General features: G+C 46.0%; 1 protein-coding gene across 1 annotated transcript in view; it reads right to left on the reverse strand.

Annotated features, from left to right (window-relative positions):
- Positions 1-294: 294 nt before the first annotated feature.
- Positions 295-21,197, reverse strand: part of LOC146838971 (uncharacterized) — a 33,824-nt gene continuing 12,921 nt past the window's right edge. Inside the window, exons 2-4 of the mRNA XM_085603018.1 lie at positions 5,709-5,802; positions 5,521-5,617; positions 295-4,298 (exon numbers count right to left, since the gene is read on the reverse strand). Of these exons, the coding sequence (XP_085459144.1) occupies positions 2,405-3,649 (1,245 nt within the window). The 5' untranslated portion in view covers positions 3,650-4,298; positions 5,521-5,617; positions 5,709-5,802 and the 3' untranslated portion in view covers positions 295-2,404. The remainder of the gene's footprint in view (positions 4,299-5,520; positions 5,618-5,708; positions 5,803-21,197) is intronic.

Raw genomic sequence — 21,197 nt, forward strand, 5'->3', positions numbered from 1 at the left:
GTTCTTTTGCACACCATGGCACCCCAGTTTAGAGAGTTCGGGCAGGACTGTTCCAATGAGGAGCAGGGTCAAGACTGATTTGCATATGGCTGGGTCTAAACTGGGATGGCATGGTGAGCAAAAGAACAATGGATTTAAATCAGATCTCCTGACTGGGGGTGAATGTTTGATTTGTTCTGCATTCCCTCCATCATTTGTGTGTCTTCTGTAGACTCCCTGCAGAAAGCACAAATTATCTCGAAAGTTTAGGGGAGCAATCTCATTTCTTTACAATCAGCAGTCAAATACTATAAATCCAAATTATTTTTTGTTTTATTACATATCAAAAAACATACAATTTTGTTACCATGTAAAATCTAGTAATTATTATGTACATTTTACAGTGTCATGATTGGTTACAACTATATAATAGTATGGTACAATCAATCTCTTTTTTAAATTTCCTTTTTAGGACAATCATTACAAAATGCAGCTCCATCTGCTATCTACAACTGTCACCCACGAATGTACAATGGTGATTTGTTCACTTTGTGCTCGGCCTGGCTATCACACATTGGGAGGCTCTGTGACTTTTGTTAATGATCCGTCACTCTTCTGCAGAGAAGCCTGTGCACGGCCCGGCAATCACAAAGCATGTGGGCCGGAGACTTCGTTAATAATTCATCTATGGTGAACAGAAGTCTGCCTGGCTATCACACAGCTGCAGCACCTCTGTGACCTTCATTATGATTCCTGCACTCTTCTGATGTGAAGCCTTGTGCTCGGCCTGGCTATCACACAGCTGCAGCTCTGTGACCTTCATTATTGATCCTGCACTCATCTGAAGTTTGCTCGGCCTGGCTATCACACACCTGTTGCAGCTCTGTTTGCTCAGAGGGCAGCCTACACGAGCAGGGTTTTTGTAAAATGAGGGTTTCGTTTTGCTCATAAACACAAACCCAGAATATTATTTGTGTCAGAAATAAATATCATTCATGCTTCTTCTCTTCTGAATCCCGATTTCTGTTCTAGGCCAAGGGACCAGAACTGTAAAGCAGAGAGTCAATAGTTCTGCATTCTAGCTTCTAAGCACTGGAATTCTTTACTGTTCAAGATTCAATTTTTACCTAGCCGTCAAGCTTTCACAAACCTGTTGATAACCAAAATGTTTCAACTTCTCGGTCTCCTCGGATTTGATTGAATGATGATGGAAAAGAGCATCATTTGTTCTACATCAGAGCTTCAGAGGTAAATGTCATGCACTACAAGGATTAACCCAGAGAGCTGCAGCTCACATTTTCCTGCTTTCACTTCTGCTTTTCTACACTGTTCTCTGGTCACTGTCACAGAACCATTAATGATGCATAAAATGACCAAACACCACAACTAGATAGGAATATTCTCCAGTGAGAGCTTGTTAAATTGGCTTGAGTGAGTTCGGTTTTTATGTTTTATCACTAATCTATAAAATTAGCTGAAAATACCCTTGTAAATCCAAGCATTGTTCATAGTGTTGCTTTTACAGGTAACATGATCAGGTGTGCTTGGGTTTTTTTGTCATAACTCTCTCACAGAATAAAAACCAACAATGTTTCTTTCCATATAGTCTCCCAAAAGAATTCTGGTATTCCATGTTTTTTCCCCAAAAGTAGGGAAATGATTAACAGTAGGGTAAAGACACTTTTATAATTTTTTAATATATTTGTTTTTTTTCTTTCTTACTAGTTCAGTCTTCTAACATCTGCTTCTTTCAGCTAGTATTTGAATGTCCCAGATAATTGTAATTTTATCATTTTCTATAATCCCTTCATACCACAATAACTGCACTTTTTCTCTTCAGTGTACGTCCACAGATGGGTTAGTATTATTGTTGAAGTACTTAAATTCCTTACCAAATTCACTGCCAAAAGCTCTTCACACATTCACTGCAATGCTATGGCTTTTTCTCTGGCTGTTTACTGATGTCTATGTAGATTTGATAAGAAATAAAAGCTCTTCACAAATTCACAGCACTTGAATCGATTTTCTCCTGGGTGTGTTCACTGAGGATACCTCAATGCTGAATAGTAACTAAAACTACTTCGACTTTCAGTGCACTAGAAGGATTTTTCCTCCTTTGTGTGTTCTCTGATGCGGTTTTAGTTGTGATAATTGACTAAAGCTCTTCCCACATTCACTGCACTTGAATGGTTTTTCCCCTGTATGAGTTCACTGATGATAACTTAAGGCTGAACAGTAACTAAAACAATTTTCACATTCACTGCATTTGTATGTTTTTTCCCCTGTGTGTGTTCACTGATTAATCCTTAATGTTGAAGACTCATCAAAATTACTTCCACATTCACTGCACTTGAATGGTTTTTCCTCTGTGTGTGCTCTCTGATGCCTTTTTAAGTGTTATAATCGACTAATTCTCTTTCCACATTCACTGCACTTGAATGGTTTTTCCCGTGTGTGTTCTCTGATGCTGTTTTAGGTGTGATAATCGGCGAAACCTCTTCACACATTCACTGCACTGATATGGTTTTTCCCCAGTGTGTATTCGCTGATGAATCCTTAATGTGGACGATTCACTAAAACTACTACCACATTCAATGCACTTGAATGATTTTTCCCCTGTGTGTATTTTCTGATGCTGTTTTAATCCTGATAAATATATAAAGCTCTTCCCACATTCACTGCAATGGTATGGTTTTTCCCCAGTGTGTGTTCGATGATGAATCCTTAATGTTGAAGATTCACTAAAACTACTTCCACATTCGCTGCACTTGAATGATTTTTCCCCTTTGTGTGTTCTCTGATGCTGTTTTAGTCTTGATAAATACATAAATCTCTTTCCACATTCACTGCAATTATATGGTTTTTCTCCAGTGTGTGTTCTCTGGTGCTGTTTTAGGTGTGATAATCGACTAAACCTCTTCACACATTCACTGCAATGATATGGTTTTTCCCCTGTGTGTGTTCTCTGATGGTGTTTTAGGTCTGATAATTGACTAAAGCTCTTCAGACATTCACTGCACTTGAATGGTTTTTCCCCTGTGTGTGTTCGCTGATGATTCCTTAATGTTGACGAATCCCTAAAACTATTTCCACATTCACTGCAATGAAAGGGTTTTTCCCCAGTGTGTGTACCCTGATGCCGTTTTAGGTGTGCCGATTGACTAAACCTCTTCAAACATTCACTGCATTTGTATGGCTTTTCCCCTGTGTGTTTTCGCTGATGATTCCTTAATGTTGACGAATACATAAAACTACTTTCACATTCACTGCAATCATATGGTTTTTCCCCTGTGTGTGTTTGCTGATGTTTTTGGCAAGATGATAACTGACTAAAACTCTTTACACATTCAGTGCAATGGTATGGTTTTTCCCCTGTGTGTGTTCGCTGATGTCTTTGTAGGACTGATAATTTAATAAAGCCCTTTAAACATTCAGTGCATTTGAATTGTTTTTCTCCTGTGTGCATTTGCTGAGAGTGCATTAGTTCTGATGACCAACTAAAGCACTCACAGCATGTGTCTGATACTTCTCTCTGTGTTAGTGTCTCTGAGTTTGGTATATATTTGTTTACATCCCATGACTGTACTTCCTGATGGGCTAACATGGCTGAAAAAGCACTTGTATTATTCTCACATTCCCTGTATGTGTGTGATATTTTGCACGTTTGCATTTCGATTTAACAACAAAGTGTAATGGTCACCAACTACTTGCCACACTTATAATGTGTGTAAGGCTTCTTTGTGAGCAATTGTGTATTTAGACTGGAAAATGGTTTTGCATGCTTGCGGGTAAAGATCTGTTCTCCTTCTGGTCAGTGCAAATTGGGACAGTACTCTGTATATTAGACAGCATAACTCCTCTTTACTTTAGCTTTTAGTTGTCTGGCTCCATTCCATTGTGCTTTTCTCTGGTTGCTGTGGAACGGCCTGAAATAATTTACAATACACCTCTAGCACTGAATAATGGTTTGGTATCACTTTAGAAATGAAAGCAGTGCTGTAATCACATCCTACATTGGCACAATCATAGCTGGTATTGGACATGTTTACAAAGGAGGTGGTTTATCAGGGTTGTCTTAATTTTCTAGAGGTCATTTCTTCATCTTGAGGCAAGGAGGTGCACAGCTGAGACTCGTAGAATCACGAAATTGCCCGTGCCTGCTTCATCCAGGATCTGTCAGTTTATGTTTTGGTTCATCTGTCTCTGACTGCACTTATGTTTTCCTGACACTGGAACTCAATATTGCGGACTGCGTTTTTTCAGATTTACAGTATTATCTTCATTGGTCTTAAACATGTTGTACATTCAAGGTTTGTTTTCTGTTGGATGTAAAGAAAGTTAACATTACTTAAATGGAAACATATTGGAACGTGCATACACATTTTAATTGTAAAAACATCTCTTCATTGCCACCTCTGAAACGTATGAAGGCACATAGTACCTTCATACATACACCGTACACAGACATTTAATTAAAAATTCTGTTGAACATGCCACATCTTATTTATTTCAGCAAAGGTGGTTATTTACCAGTGTTCACGGAGCAACTTAGTAAAAAGATTTTTTTAAAAGGCACACACATTGCACTCATACACTAGTTACAGCTTTACGAAGAGGCATATGGTCAAGATTTTGTTAAAACAAGAACAGCTCTTGGAGTATTAGATAGACCTTGAAGACCCAAGACAGCAGGGTGAACATTGGAATGTTGCACCATACATCAAATCTGATTGTTCGCAGAGGTGCGTGGATTTCATTCACTACTCCCACATTATGTTGTAGAGCAGCAGTTTATTGTTTAGATTTACTTTGTGGTATTACTTTTCTCAAATATTCTTTAGCCATTTTTAGTTTGCCAGTTTTGAGGCTGGGCTAGTGTGTTGTTTAGTTGTTCCACCTCTAACTTTAGAGCTTGAGATAGCACACTAGCCTGGCGGCCTACTAGTTGACAGCTGTGGTGCATCTGCGTAGCGAGGGAACGAATGATGAGCCAAAGCCTCTTAGCATCCTTTCACTCCTGGACCATGTCCAGCACCCGAAACATTCAAGTCAAATGGCTCTGCCCCTACCTCCTACACCTTGGCTGCCCTCACGCTTTCATCCATAAAGGTAGGACCGATTCTTACATTTATTCACCTGCACCTCGCTAGCATATCCCTGCTGTAACATTCCTTTTCTACCCCAAAGCCTTTGAACAAGATTTTTGAACCATGTGATTCCCAATACTTTTCATGGGTATCTCCTCCTACTCATGCTTTTCAACATCACCTGTACAAATCACCGTTGCCACATTTAATGGAACAATACTGAGGTGCGCTCATTGTTTACACAAGATGGAGAATGCACCAGAACAGTGCACACTGCACATCACACAAAGATAAAGTGCCTTCTGCGACTCTCGCACTTGCCCGACAAGTACACAGTCCCTACACAGCTTTTACAAAGGCCCACGTGCTTAGCACTGCTTTTCAAATACACACAAAATCCCATAGGCACCGGTCAACAACGTAAAATAAAATGAATTAATGGAGCGAAACGCACCGACAAATGGTTCAAAGTATGGTGCGGCCACCAAATGTCTATACTATTTCAGCTGGTCCTTCCTACAGCAGCACATTTCCGCCACTCTGCCATTTGTCTGAAGAATAGAGGAACAGGAAGGGGTGTTAAATGCCAAAACATTAACCTTTCGCCTGCTACAATGAAATATTAACGAGATACAAACATACCTCTGTTCTGCTTGTGTGGAGGGATTAGACTGTTGGAAAGAGATCGATGGGAAACGAGACAAGTGTGGAGGTGAGCATAAAAATGTAATGTTACCTGAAAGAGCAAATTTAAAAAGAGTTAGAAGATAGACAGATATTAGAAACGGCAATAAGAATAAACAAGAGAAAGAAACAACTTTTTGGGGGGATAAACACAAGTCCAGTGAATGTTTACAGATCAAAAAAAAGATTTATTTATTTAAACTTAGTAAAACACTGGGGGAAAAAACTATTTAGAACCCATAGACACTGAAAACAGAAAACCTATGCATCTTGTTTTTAATGTGCATCATTAGAGAAGAGGACTTGCTGCATGCATGAAAGGATTAACTAAGAGATCTAATGTGCCATGATGGTGTACCAGGTGCAGTTTTCTGTAGTCATACATTCCAATGGGCTCTAGGCAGTGCAGTCATTTTATAACTGTGTTTAACGTAGATGCTGATAAAGCTAGGGATGAAATGCATAATATTAGAGACTTTCTGACTCTTTACACTTAGGGAAATCTAAATTCTGAACATGCATACAACACATATGTTAAGTGTGCACTTGGATGACAACAGATGCCAGAAAAGAAAAGAAGCAGGAAAGAGCGTAAGGGAAAGAAACCCACTGCACGTGGCAAGAAGCAAGGATGTTCTGTCTCACCCATACTCTTTATGAGAGCCATAGAGCCCCTCACATTCACCATAGCTGCTAAGAAGACATTTGGGAACTGAAAGCAGCGCCGGCAACCTGAAAATTATGCTCTATGGGGACAACATACTCATCAATTTAGCCTCTCCAGAACGTTCGCTGCCAGCACGGATGTTCACCATATTGTTATATTTCATATCAGGGAGGTCCAGGGAACATCGTACACTTTCCCTACATCATCTCCCCGTCATTTCATATGAACGAGCCTTATAAGGACATAACTCCAAATAAGGACAGACTGCCTTGTATGGACAGAATGCCTTATAAGGACTGTAGCCTTTTATGGACTAAACCTTTCACCTAGTTCCATGCTGAGGGTGGGTTTCTCCCAATCGATATTGCTAAGACGTCATCCTTAGCACATATGAATAATTTATGAGTACACTCTCCAAGAGGTATACTTCACCTCTCCCATCGACGCACAACGTTTAATCCCCAACGTCATCCTCATACTGAACAATGTGGAAAACACGCACATAGACTGTATAAATACAGCACCTCTTGCTATCAGTGGGCAGGAGGGAACCGAGACTTCAAGGCCGACACACTGACCAGAGACGCTGCGGCTCCGGCATGCCATCGTTCCAGCTGACAGTGGTCTGACGATCCCTTGCGGGGTGTCCAACTCAATTCCAGGACGAAGTCCCACACTCTCACTATTCAGGTATGGGGGTTCGACTAAATCCTAGTGGTATTCTTGGCTCTTAAGACTCTTTCGCACCTACTCACATGCTAGGTACACTTAGGTACATCTAGACAGGCATCGTAGGAGTACGCACTTTATTTTATAAATGCATTTTATATTCATGTATGTGTTCATGAGAATTGCAAAATGGTAGAACAATACTATTCCTTTCTATTCACTGTACTGCTGGTTCTATATCTCTGCTACTGTGTTACAGTTGTAGCAGCGCACTTATTTTACATGAGAACAACAACGGTACAATAAATTCTTATTGTAAACACGCTCGACTGTTTCTTCTGTTTATCTCTCAGAGAGCAAAACAAGCAAGCACGAGTGACAGGGTGAAAAGTATTATATTATTTCCACAAGTCTGAAGTTATTATGTTCTGAGGTTGCCAGAAACTAATCTCTCTGATAACAGGAGATGCTAGTCGCACTGCGAGTTAGCTAATATGAAAACATAGGCTGACATATTTGGTGGGGTTGGACAGAGTCAGTTTGCCACCAAGCCCACAGTATATGTTATCCGTAAACTGTGTAGGTCCTGCATGAAAGGGTACTATTGGAACCACACTACAATATCAGACTTTACAGTGTTTTCTAGGTACAAAATGAACGACTAAAAATGAAGTCTTACCCTTGATGATCTTATACCAAGAGGGAAGCCCTCCGTGCACAGCCATTTTAGTAAATCCCCTCCAGGATGAAATAACATGGAGTATTGATTACTAGTGATTTTTCAATGATGATCACAGACAATAGGACTGTAGTGACTGATCAAATGCACACGGAGTTCACTTATTGCAGCAAGCTACAATTGTCGCTATAGGGACGAGTCCAAATTGCAAACATGGTGGTAGCCCCGAGGTTTAACTACATTTTAAGCATGCTGCCTATACTGGTCCCGCCATCAGAACTATGCCTAATAGACGCAGCCATTTAAACATACTTCTGGCAAGGTGAGACACCAGGACTGGCCATGTCCAACTCCAAGCTGCTACTTCAGGCGGACTGAGACTCCCAAAGATGGAAATATATCATATGGCGCATCAGCTCTCACAGCAAGCATATATTATTCTGCCACAGATCTGGAATGCACCAATTGGGTACTCCTGAAACAACTGTGGGTGGGCACAGGGACTGCAGGTGATATATCTGCATCATCCCTCACAGATACCTTAAAAAGAACTGCTTTGTGGGCCTAGCGCTGCAGAGGTGATGAAGGGGGGAAATCTTCACCCCATGTACTCTGCCTTTGGCGGTGGGTGCTGGTTTGTATCCTTCCAAGGACCCCATTTCTCTCGCAGATCGAGATCATAGACCGAGAAGGTCACTATATGATATTAGCAGGCAAACTGGATGTCAAAGATATAGCCTGTGTGAACATTTATACCCCCAATGTGGGCGAAACTATCCTTCCTATCCTCCCTAATGCCTCTCCTCGCTGGAATACATCATTACCCTATGTTACTTGGAGGAGATTTTAACGGCATGGCTGATGTGATTTTAGATAGATCACACCCCCACTGCACACATCCTCGCTACATAAAAATGGCCACGCATTTTGATGTTAGATTAGCGATTGAGGATTTGTTGATACCTGCCCAGTGCGCATGTCCGATTGGCTGGCTGTCTTGTAACGGCCAGCTAGACATGCGCTTTCACACTGCACAACGTACAGCTGGTGTTAACCTGCCAGGTATTGCAAGCACAGGGACCTAGGCTCAAAAGGAGTGCTAGGTTAGCCTGCTCAAACAAATCCTGGGGCTTCTTTCATGCTGAGAGCAGCTCCAGAATTGGTTAGGTTCATGTTGGCACAAAGCCAACGTGAACCACTTTCCATTTTTTTCCTACCCTGAGTGCGTGCACTACACACCATCAGGTCCTTCGAGGAGAGCAGAGGAGCTGGAGTGAGGAGGAGAAGACGGGGTGGAGTCATGATCTGAAATGGCGACTGCGGGCAGTGAGCGAGGCTGGGAGCAGTTGAGGAGCCGGAAATTGCTGCACTCACAATGCTGCCAGTCTGACTCTGGCCTCCATATTGTTGGCGCCCTCGGTCTCCCAGACTAAGCTGGAACTTCAAGACAGGTAAGCGCTAATAAAGAAACAGCTGTGTGCTTGCTTTTATTCTGTTTTGAACTTACCTGAGGTAGGGGCTGTTGTACTGGGGGGCTGTTGATGTCAATGCTCCAAGGTGCATGATCACTGTGTCTTGTCGCATTATACAGTCGACTTGCCCCTGGGGCATGTCCTCACTGAACAGCAGTTAACAAATAAATACGTTTTCCTTTTAATAAACTTCAATGTTTGCAGTGCGAGTTTCTGTAATTCTACCTTTGGGAATCGTTATTTGCGATCTCACACCTGACAAAAAATATGTTGTTCTTATCTAGCAGCAATCTTGCGTCTGGGACATTCAATTTCTCATTTCCCAGCAAGGGACTCAAAGTCCCAGATGCAATGCGCAGGCGGCTCAAAAGCTAGGAATAGATGATGGTGTTAGATTGGGTCACTTGGCAGCTATGCATGTGATATCTCTACACGTTATCAGTCAGATGCGCTCTAAAATGACTGCTAACCCCACTACCCCTGAGATTAATGGCAGCGCTCTTTTAATTAACTGGTGTGACCTCCTTGCAGCCTCTGAAGCACATGCTCGCCCGGTGCCCTCTTATGTGTGAGGTTTAATTGGCTTGAGAAATTCCCCTTCATCGCCCATCTGCTTGGCAGGCAGCTGGAGGGGGTCCTGGCACAGCACCAGGCGTGTACTCCTGCAGAACTTGAAGACATTGTCACATTGAAAACTCGAGAAAGGACAAGCACAAAACTAAAAGCTTAAAAAAAAAACCAGATTATTAAAACGGGCTATGTTTCACAAAAAGAATTCAAGTTAAAGTGTTTACATTAAAAAAATGTTCCTTTTACAAAAATGTGCTATATGATTGTTTGAGCACAGAATTAACTTTTCTTGGTGGTCCTGGAACAGATGGCAAATGTGTCAAGATTAAAACAAGATTTAAAGGCATATTTATTGCTTATTCACTGTCTGATCGAACAGAACACCTGTTAATTTCCAGCATAAGTACACTCGCCAGAAAAGACCACTAGGCATTAAAACAGTTCCACCTGATAAAATCGGACTCGCCATAGTGAGTGGGCAAGTGGATTTTTGGAGGCCTGGATAGGCAATACTACATCTAGTCTACTGAGAGAAGAAGTAATCATTGTAATGCAACCAGTGCTTAATTTGTAAAAATAATAAGTGCCAGAGCCCTCGACAGGAGGCCCCTGCCACTTGCACCACCCATTGTCCCTGCCAGCGCTGCCAATGATAGTACCAAAAACAATTGAAGGACAGAATGCAGAACAATGTCATACATTCACCCCAGTACAGAGATCTGGGCCTAAATCCATTGTTTCTTTGCTCCCCATGCCATTCCAGTTTGAAATCAGCCATATGCAAATCAGCCTTGACCCTGCACCCAATGGGAACAGTCCGGATGCAACTGCCAAGCCAGGTCCTCCCTGGACTGGAAATAAGCATCCTAGGACTGGTTTCAGGGTTTCACCCCTCATAAGCCAGGGTATCTTGACTTCAGTGGCATGGAGAGCACGGGACCCACGTCTGGGCATACCCGTCCCACTCGGGTGACAAACGCAAAAAGAACTGAAGGACAGAATGCAGTACAATGTCATACATTCACCCCAGTACAGAGATCTGGGCCTAAATCCATAGTTTTGCTCCCTATGCCATTCCTGTTTGAACCCAGCCATATGCAAGTCAGTCTTGACCCTGTGTCTTTTGCTAATGGTAGTACCAACACAACTACTAACCATCACACTCTTCCAAAAGTGACAATTTAGACTATTCCAGGCCTCCAAAGCTGTAAGAGTGGCTCTGACGGCAGGTAGTAGTCATTTTTAATATATATATATTATATTAATAATTAAATAATAGAGACAAGCAGGATAACAGACAACAGTGCCAACTGAGAATACGTTTATGAGACAACTCTTGGGCCTACCGCCAAGTACTCTTCTGATCCCCTTACGCATGGACCTTGGCCTTAGACCCATAAATGAGGAAATTGAGTTGCGACCCTTGACCTTTTGGCGCCGACTATGGGCGACACCCGAAGTACTAGTTTACCAGTCGGAACTCAAGGCGATACTGGGGCTTCCAGGGGTGGGAAAAATATCTTGGCTGGCACATATCAAAGACTTGTGCTTTGGACTGGGCTGGCCAAATTTATGGACCCACCCGGAGGAAGCGTCTCGGTCTATTTCACGCCTCGAGCTAGTTAAAGCTTACAGAGTTTTTAGATTGGGTGAACTCTATAGGAATGCTAAAAATGGTTGTTTAACTTCAGATTTTTTTGATTTTAAAGACCAATATTTATTTGAGACTTTTCTTGATGACGTCTATCCACTTGTGGCAAGGAAACTTTACGTCCAGTTTAGATGGGGTTGTCTATCAGTTCATGCACTTACAAACAAATGGACCAAAGCCTCCCCATCAGCCTGTCCGGCCTGTGAGAATCAGGAAGAGTCTCTTACACATGTTTTCTTTTTTTGCCCAGGTTATATTGCAGCTAGAAGGTACTGGCTCCTACCAATATGCAGGAACCTGGGGTTCAGACAGACACGGGAGGCTCTTAGAGAACGCACCCCCGATTGTTTTTGCAGTGTCCCGCTTCCTTAATTCCATGTGGCTTAGGCGTCGCAAGTTGTTAAATTCCACTAGTGCAGTCTAAACGTACCTTTTCCGTCTTCCATAGCTTTGAACTTATTAAATATGAACTCATTGTTTTAAATCTTTTTAAATTTTAATAACTTTTTAACTTGTCATTAAGGTTGTATAATGAATTGTTATCGGCTATATCCTGTGACGCTTAACATTTTTTTTTTTATGTATCATATGCTTTTTTATCTTCTGCTTTTATGGTCTGTAATGATCGAAATAAAGCTTGGAAATTGGAATTGGCATAAGTGCTGATGTTGACAATTAAGTGTCAATGCTGAGCACCGGAAACCACCGGCTCAAATTAAGCACTGCATGCAACACTACTGGAGCTATACTAAGCAAAGTCAAAAGGTACACTGAACTGTGTACTCCTGGCTGTGGCCTACCATGCACATTCTTCTAGTCATCACATTTGAGAAGGTTACAGAAAGAATGGGAAAGTTACAGCACACATTTCCTGGAAAAATAAATAAAATCAAAACATTTACTTCTTTAGGCAATATCGTTTTTATGAACTTCAGCCTGAAAATAGGAGCGTATGCTACTTTTCCAGGTGCAAACCAAAAAATAAGACAATAAAAACACTTCATGTCTGATGTGGTCAAACATTCTGCAACACATGTTTCATTACCTCCAATGTTTCTTTAAATGATCTCCTACAGTATATCCCAGTCCAGAGTACTGGCACAGAATGCCACCGAGGGACAACAAACTTAAGGGCATGTTCTACCCTGGACACGTGTAATCCAAGAATACGCAGACAATCAAGTTGTCACATAGCTGCCATAACGTGCTGCACATTCTAGCGGATGGCAGCTATCTCTTAAGGCAGAAATACTGCTAGGCTGGAGTCCAGAATCAACTCAATTAACCTAATCATTTTGTATACACCAAAGGTGATATGGCATAGTGCAAAGAACCCAAAACTTTATAAGCTTCAGATCATTGGGGCTAGATAGGACAGCCTCAGAGCAGCAATAAAGGACAAAAGCAATGGTTTAAGTATGGATAGCAGCGGACCTTCTGCTACAGCAGAGAGGCAGCTATCGAGTCCATCGAGTGCAGATCCCTAATGTGAAAGAGGTACTTCCCGTAAATAGTGTACTGTCAACATCTTCACCAAAGTTAGCATTTTAAATTCCTCAATGTAGAAAAACTGCCAGCTTGTTGAAATCCAAAATGGAGGCGAAAGCCTTTTTCACAAACATGAAAACAATGGCAGTGATATATGATAGCCCCCTTTCCGGGGTAAGGCTTGGCATAAATACTAATAAAAGGAGGAGACTCTCTGCTTCTTGCAGAAGCCTGGAGCGGTCTTAGAATGAAAAAATAGTATACGCAACCACGAGTCATCACTGAGTATCTGGGTAAGTTAGTTACAGTGGATGGGTGTTGGAGGACTGTTTGGGAGTTCAGGATCTCTCCCGGAAGAGTGGTGTGTTAAACCCGCTAAAACACCTCGTCTTCAACTGTCTGTTTCCTGCAAATAGGTAGTTTCAGCTAGGCCTGGGCGGTAAATTCCGTTCCGCTCGCGGAATTAGCGGAATTTGGGTAATTTCAAGTTCCGCGGAGAACGCGAAATTGCCCAAAAATCTGCGTTCCGCGACTTTGCGGAATTTTTTGCTCGTTCGCGTTCTCAAAATGCGTGTTCACAAGATATTTCCCCCCGAGCACGTAAACAGCGATCGCGAACAGGAAAAAAGCATTGCGAACAAGAATTTCTGCATGTTCATGGGGATTTTTACCGTTTCGCGGAGATTTGCGTAGCGCGACTACGCAAATTCCGCCCTCCCTTAGTTTCAGCCTGAGTTTTTGGAGCAAAGAGTCCCACTGGCCCTAAAATACAAGAGGGGCAGGTCTTACAGTACCATTTAGAACAACTTTGATTTGTCCATCATGAGCACCTTACATTCGGGTATAGCACTTAGTCCCACATTTGTTGCAATCCCTTTTCCAAGACCTAAAAGAAATGCAGCAAGTCCAAAAGCACGGTGTGTGCTTTACATGTCGTGCTTTTGAACTTGATGCATGTTTTTTTGTTAATGAAACACGGCTGTGGGCTGATTGTGGGCCTTTGTGGAAGTATTCCAGTTAATCGCAGCACCATCATGCACAGCAATTAACAGAAATATTTTCACAATGGCCCCCAATCAGCTGCCAGCCGTGCTCCATTATGAAAACAAATGCAGCAAGTACAGGAGCTTGTTGTGCTGAATGCGAGCACAGGCTGCCAATAAAAGGAAACTTTCCTGCCCTGCCACAGTCCGGCGACGCGAACGCTGTCGAGGGATCTGCTATGTGCGAGCTTCACATTGGACAATGCACGCCTGGGCGAAAAAGGGGCGAGCATGCACACGTTAGAGGGAACACTGACCACAACCCGTTATTAATGATTCTTGCCTGGGCGTTGTCCAGTCCCCGCATTGCAACATGGAAGCAGAATACTGCAATGCTGGATGACCCAGTCTTCAGATCTACCCCAGGGAATGCAATCAGTAATTACTTTAGGGAGAATACGGGTAGTAGTAGGGACCCAGTCTCAGCTTCACTGAGATCAAACACTAGGAGCACCGCTTAATGAAACTGGAACTACCGACAGAGGGAGCACAGGTGTCCCATTACAGACTAAGAGCAGGAAGGGATAAAACTCCTAAAACTAGTAGAGTGACTCCCGGCATACAATTATGGAGCACATATCACCTGGGCACACACAGAGCATGATAAAGCTGGCAGATTACTAGCAGGGTTGGCAAATCCAGATTGACAGTGTTCCCAAATACTGCGGATGCGCTACAAGGGGAGGGTGACCTGGATTACAGGTAAACCGAGATTAATACGGCCTTTGCTGTCTATTATTCTAACATCTATGGGTGCTCTGAAGTAGCCCCCACCCAGCCCATGCAGGATTATGTTATGTCAGCAAGTACAAAGCAATTGTCACCGGCAGCGGCTGCATCCCTAGGAGGTGAAATCACAATCCAGGAAGTGAGCGGGGCGAATAAAGCCCTGAGCAAGGTACAAGGCTCGGATGGCTTGACCCTGGAATTTTATGCATCTTGTGTAGACACGCTTACCCCAATCCTGACTACATTGTATAATGCAGCAAGAGCAGCGGGGGACTCCCACCAACGATGGGAGAGTTCCTGTTTGTTCCACTCCACAAAAAGGGTAGAGTGATAAGATAACATCCTATAGACTGCTCTCTATATTGAATATAGATTTGTTAACTGCTTAGTAAACTGTTGGTGACTGGGCCCCCATCTAGGTGATCTTATTCACACTGATCAACTGGGCTTTATACCTAAATGCAGTATGATCCCTAACATTCGCCAAATGCTCCATACCCCATTAGTGGACCATCCTAAAGCACTAGCGATCGGCACTGACACAGAGACAGCATGTGACTATCTGTGCTGGCCAGCATGGGACTGGGGAATGGATTTCTTACCTGGACTCGTCTGCTAGGTTTGTCCCCGATGTCTCGAGTTCAAAATGGGGTGTAATATCAGCACCCTGTAGGGTAGAGATCAGCACTCACAAGGGTTGGCGTTTCCGGAGTAAACATTCATACAAGTACAACTTTGTCTGCAACAGCTGATAATAAGAGCATTCGCATTTTCACATACCATTTACGTGTCGTGTCCGTTACTGCCCATCTGCCACTCACCCACATCTGCTCAGGCTCACTCCGCATTTACAGAAGATGAAGGAGATCGTATCAGGTTTTGGACGGTCCCTCCTCGTGCCCATCCCTTTAAATTCTAGTGGGTGCACACGTCTTCTGGCGTCAACCCAATCCCCGTGATACAGTCTCAGCCACCAGACTTCAAGAAATGCCGGAAGTGCCGGTGTCATCCATGGCCAGTGGGTGGAGCATCAGATGTGATTTTAACAGATCCCATATATCCTTTGGTCTGGAGGATGGTGGTAAAAGTTCAGAATATATAGGCATTTGTTTCTGGCAAAATGGTAGATCTTTTATCCAGTCTTTGAATTTGGGAGCCCTCCTCCACCCCCACCTACAAGCCACCCTGCGCTTGGCCATCAGCAACCCAAGTGAGAGGAATCGTCTCACGGATACTCCCACATTCTCAGTGAATCCCAGCAAAGCCATGAGTGGAGTGAGCTGTAGCTGTGACCCCGTCATCTGTGACAAGGCTTCAGAGATCTGTTTCCAATAGCTGTTAATTGAATTGCACGCCCACGTCAGGTGGAGGAAATCAGCACCCTCCACCCCACATCTGTCACAGCTGTCATTCATGCATAAGTGGTATTGGTTTATCTGGGCTGGGGTGTAGTAGATACATTATACAAATGTATTATATGTAGTCGACTACTAGCCGTTATTCTACCTGTTTATTGACAACACTAAAGCCATTGTTTGTCGCCAAGGGTGACTCCCAGCTAGCCTCCCAGGCTGACCACGACCCACCTACCATTTCAACTTGTTCTGATTAAGTTCTACGAGACAGCACTGGGACTATATGTGTGGGGTTGGGTGTTTGCAATAAAGTATGCATAGGGGTCAGTGTGGGGGGCTCCAGTGGAAAATTAGAAGTGGTAGCCTTAATGTTGTGCCTCAGTCAAATATACAGTAATATCTCCATCTGGATTGGTGCGTAATCCCCGAAGAATGCCTCTCACATCAGAAAGCTTCCATCCATGTACAAGTCGCCCCAAATGTACTCTTCGGACCTTAGGAGCATCTGCAGGCAGGCCGCTACATGCGTCACTGGGAGCAAAGGATGGTAGGATAGTTGCAGGAGCGGGGAATAGAGCATGGGTATGTTGAGTCGCCTGGCCAACCCACGCCAGGCTGCGGCGATGCAGGCCCCCAAAGTGACAGCTGCACCAGTTTCATGGGAGCACGTCCCCAAAAAAGCGGTTGTTGGTATTGGTGCTATGTACCCTTCTTCTATCACCAGGTGGGGCATATAGGGGTGAGGGCAAAACCTGTATGATGTGAAGTGTGCCTGGGCACATAAGAAATATAATTCCAAATCTGGGGCTTCAATCCTCCCTTTGAGAAAAGTTGTACCAGCACGTCCCATCGGAGCCTAGGCTGTTTTCCTCCCCAAGCTAAGCAAATGAGCTGCGTTTTTGTAGTTATAAAAAAATGGCGAACCGGAGTGTAGGGGATATTGATGAAAAGGTATAACAATTTGGGTAATATGATCATCTTCATTAATGATATGTGGCCTGCTATCGATAGGGGCATCGAGAGCCAGTGTGTGATGAAGTCTGTCAAGGTGTCCAATGCTGCCATAATTAGTGCAAGTTAATTCCTCCCTATCTCTGGAGAGAACTGTCCCCAGGTACTTGATCTCTGATTCGCACCATTTAAATGGGTGGTCTGGGGCATATCGAGGGGTATTAGGGGTCAGAGGGAAGATCTGAGACTTCTCCCAGTTGATCATTATTCCAGAGCCCCTCCATAGCTAACAAATTCTCGGAGCATTGGGTTTGAGGCTAACCTGGGGGGTCACGTACGTACAAGGTGATGTCGTTGGCATAAAGGGATACCAACAGATGTCTAGTCGGTTCTCGAATTGTGTACTCTCGATGGTGTTGTCTGAGCTTGGCTGCCAGTGGCTCACCCGCAAGGTCAAATAAGAGGTGAGACAATGGGTGCCCCTGTCTGGTGCCACGGTAAATCGAGAAGTAAGGAGAGCACTTGCCGTTTATTTGTACTCTTGCTTGTGGCTGATGGTTTAGGAGCTCTATCCAGGAGAGGAATGGAGGGGGGAACGTCATGCGCCTCAATACTGCTATTAAGTAGTCTCATTCCAGGGAGTCGAATGCTTTGGTGGCGTCTGAGAATACAGCCACAGCTGCCAGATCGGGGTCAATGTCTTGAAGTAATGAAAAGAGGATGCGTAAATTGTGTAAAGTTGCTCTCTCTTGTATGAACCCAAACTGATCGGGCATCACCAGGGACTCCCTGAGAAGACTGAGACAATTATCCAAGATTTTAGCTAGGATTTTCATATCACATCGCAGTTAATCAGTGATAGGGGTCTGTATGATTCACAAGCATCAACTGCTTTGCCGGGCTTTAGCAGGGATATTGTTGGACCCGGCCTCGTGGCGTGGCCCATCCAGACCCGTAGCGACACCAGACTGACCTCTACACCCCACACGACCCTGATTAACGTAGCCTACCCGACCCAGTCCACACCTGGTCTCCCACAGAACCCGGGGCTACCCACGTTCTTCCCTCCATCTTCCCGACACCGGGCACCCTTCCCCCTCCATTGGCCTCGCGGCCTCCAGTGACCCAGCCCCGCACCCCAGATGGCCGCCCTCAACCCAAGCGCAACCCAGGCCTAGTCGCGTCATGCCGGCTGGGGGGAGAGAGAGCTCCTGGTGCGCAGGAGAGGGAGGAGTAGTTTCACTCACACCTGGCCTCCTCTCAAGAGATAGTTTTGATCGCCCCTCCGGCCACCCTGAGGGCTGGCTCCACGCCTGCTGCGTGTCTGGGATCCCTCCCGACCCCGCTTTGAAAGGATCAAAGGGCCGCGTGGCAGGAACCCCCAACAAACGACCCCCAGGCGCTAAGACCCCTGCCCGTGAGGACTCCGGACATCAAAGAGGAGTCGACCTATAACAAGGGGCGCTCTGGGACCCTCGGCAGTTGAATCCTGGAATGAAACGAGCCCTGCTGACGTGGTCGCGGCTGAAAGAACATCCTCCCAAAATCCGACGGAACTCTTGGAACCTCGGTGAGCCCTGCAGACAGCGTCGCGGCTCCACCTGGCAGAGACGGACTTCTGCCTAAAACATCCGAGCCCTGCTGACGTGGTCACGGCTCCCCTTGCATTCTTGAGAACTCTGAGCCCTGCTGACCGACTCGCGGCTCCTTGAAGATTGTCCGACCTCCAAAACCCTTACTCGAGCCCTGCAGACTTGGTCGCAACTCAAGAGACATTCTGGTCCGGCTGGACCCCAAAGATCGTATCGTATCGCCCGGCTCGAGGATTGAGAGCCGTGCGCCGGATACGCGCCCGCCTTGACCCAGATCCTAAGACGGTCCCGCTACCCCTACCCCAACCGAGACTTTGTGAGCCCTTGCTCTACTTGTACAGACGCCTCTGCGGATCATAAAGGTCCTGATAAGTCGGTGAGGAGACAGAGCGGCCGGACGAGCTCAGGAACTTCCCGAGAACAAGCAATAACCCCCAGGCACAAAGCAACGCAGCGGATGGGGGCTGGTCCCCGGAAGACGTCACAGACAGGGAAAGGGACCGAAGTCATGAACTGGAAATGGCCAAACTGAAAATAGACGGTGAGATAAGGCTAGCCGAAAAGAGGCTAGCGGTGGAACAACTCTGAGTACAAGGAGAGCTAGAAGAAAAGAAGTTGCAACGGGAGCACGAGGAAAAAAAACTTCAGCTGGAGCACGAGCGCAGCTTGAAAGAAATAGAATTCCGAGCAAGGACCGAAGGAGCTAGACCTCCGGGGGGCCAAGAACCCGCACCCCTGGGAGAGCCGAAAGTCCACATCCCCAAGGATGTGGTCAAAGAGTACTATCGAAATGATGACATCCAGCAGTGGTTCAAAGCCTACGAGGTAGCCATGACCTCCCACCGCGTCCCACAGAAGGACTGTGGGGCCGGATTGTGGGGGCGATTCCTGAGCGAAGGACGGGACACCCTCCTCGACCTACTGGCCTCTGTGCAAACATCCTACAGCCACATGAAGGAGGCCCTCCTCACGAAATACGGCCTCACCCCCGAAATGTATCGGCAGCGGTTCCGGGACTGCCGAAAGATCCCAGGCACCACCTGGGTGGAATACGTAAACTTTTACAGCCGAGCGCTGGAAGGGTGGATCAAGGGCAGCAAGGTAACCACCTTCGAAGATCTGACGGACCTCATTGCCTGGGAACACTTGTCCACAAACTGTTTTGTAGAACTGCGCCAGCACCTGCTCGACAGCAAGCTCGCAGACCCGAGGAAGCTGGCCGTCGAAGCAGATCGCTGGGTGAACACCCGGGTCCCCCGGAACCCTGTAGGAGACTACCCCCGCAGCCATCAAGGACCTCCCCGTCAGAGAGGGGGGGGGAAATCAAGGGAAACAGAGGGAGTTCCCATCCGGGTCCCCGCGTAGCCCCCCGAGAAACCCACTCCCGGGGTTCCCAGCTCCTCCGCCAGGCAGTACCGCCCCCCCAGGTAGACAAGGACCCCGGGTGAATATCACATGTTTCCGCTGTCAACGGCTAGGGCATTACGCCAGCGACCCTCAGTGCCCCATGGCCCAGAAACCCCCCACGACAGCTCCCCCAGCCCGACACATGGCCACCGTAACCCTAGGGGAGGAGTTTGAGGACCCCGAGGGATGGGAACCTGCAGCCATGGCCCTAGTCTCTCTAGGAGATCGAGATATGATTCCCCGGGCACCCCTACCCGCAAACACCAAGAAGTACCGCCAGCTAGTAAAGGTTAACGGCCACCCGGTAGAGGCCCTTCGTGACACCGGGGCGAGCATCACTGGTGTCCTCAGCCACTTAGTCCAGGCGGACCAGATCATCCCAAATGTCTTTTGCCCTGTGATAGCTTCCGACAACACTGAGAGTTTGTGTAAGGTGGCCTTGGTACCATTCGAATGGGGGGGGGAGTCACCGGAACATTGCGGGTGGCTGTCCGAACTGCACAACCTGTAGACTGCCTCCTGGGAAACGACTTGGAAAGTTCCCCCTGGAGACAGGTCGAGCGCAAGACCCACCTCGGGATGATGGGTCTACCAGAATGGGTGTGCGCAACCACCCAATCCATGGCGGCCCGACTACCCCCCCGCGGGGGAGTCGAGGACGAAGCCCTCAGCACCACCTCCATTGACAAAGCCGGGGACGACCCCGTTGAACCTCACGACCTATCCCCAGGAGGTGGGCCCCTCGCCGACGACGGACGCGTCCATCCCGACCACGCGCAGATCACGGAGTTAGGTGATCTGCCCGAGTTGGCCCAGTGGCGCCACGAAGGGGGCCCCTCCCGAGAGGAACTAAGAACAAGCGACCTGTCCTTCCCTGTTCGGACCCCGGCAGCAGGCCGAAGCCCAAGCCGCTGGCGACCAATCGGGAACCCACTTATTATATTGGGAGAATGACCTCCTGTACAGCGAACAGCGGTCTGCCGAGCTAGGGCCAGCCCGGGTGCTGGTGGTACCCCTACGCCTTCGAGACTTCCTCCTGGGCTTGGCCCATGATGTACCCCTGGCCGGCCACTTGGGCCAGGACAAGACCTACCACCGCCTAGTAACGCACTTTTATTGGCCCAAAATGCGTGCCCACGTAGAGGCCCACTGCAAGTCCTGCCCCACATGCCAG

The sequence above is a fragment of the Triturus cristatus genome, chromosome 4_2, assembly GCF_964204655.1.
Source record: "Triturus cristatus chromosome 4_2, aTriCri1.1, whole genome shotgun sequence".
Taxonomy (NCBI): Eukaryota; Metazoa; Chordata; class Amphibia; order Caudata; family Salamandridae; genus Triturus; species Triturus cristatus.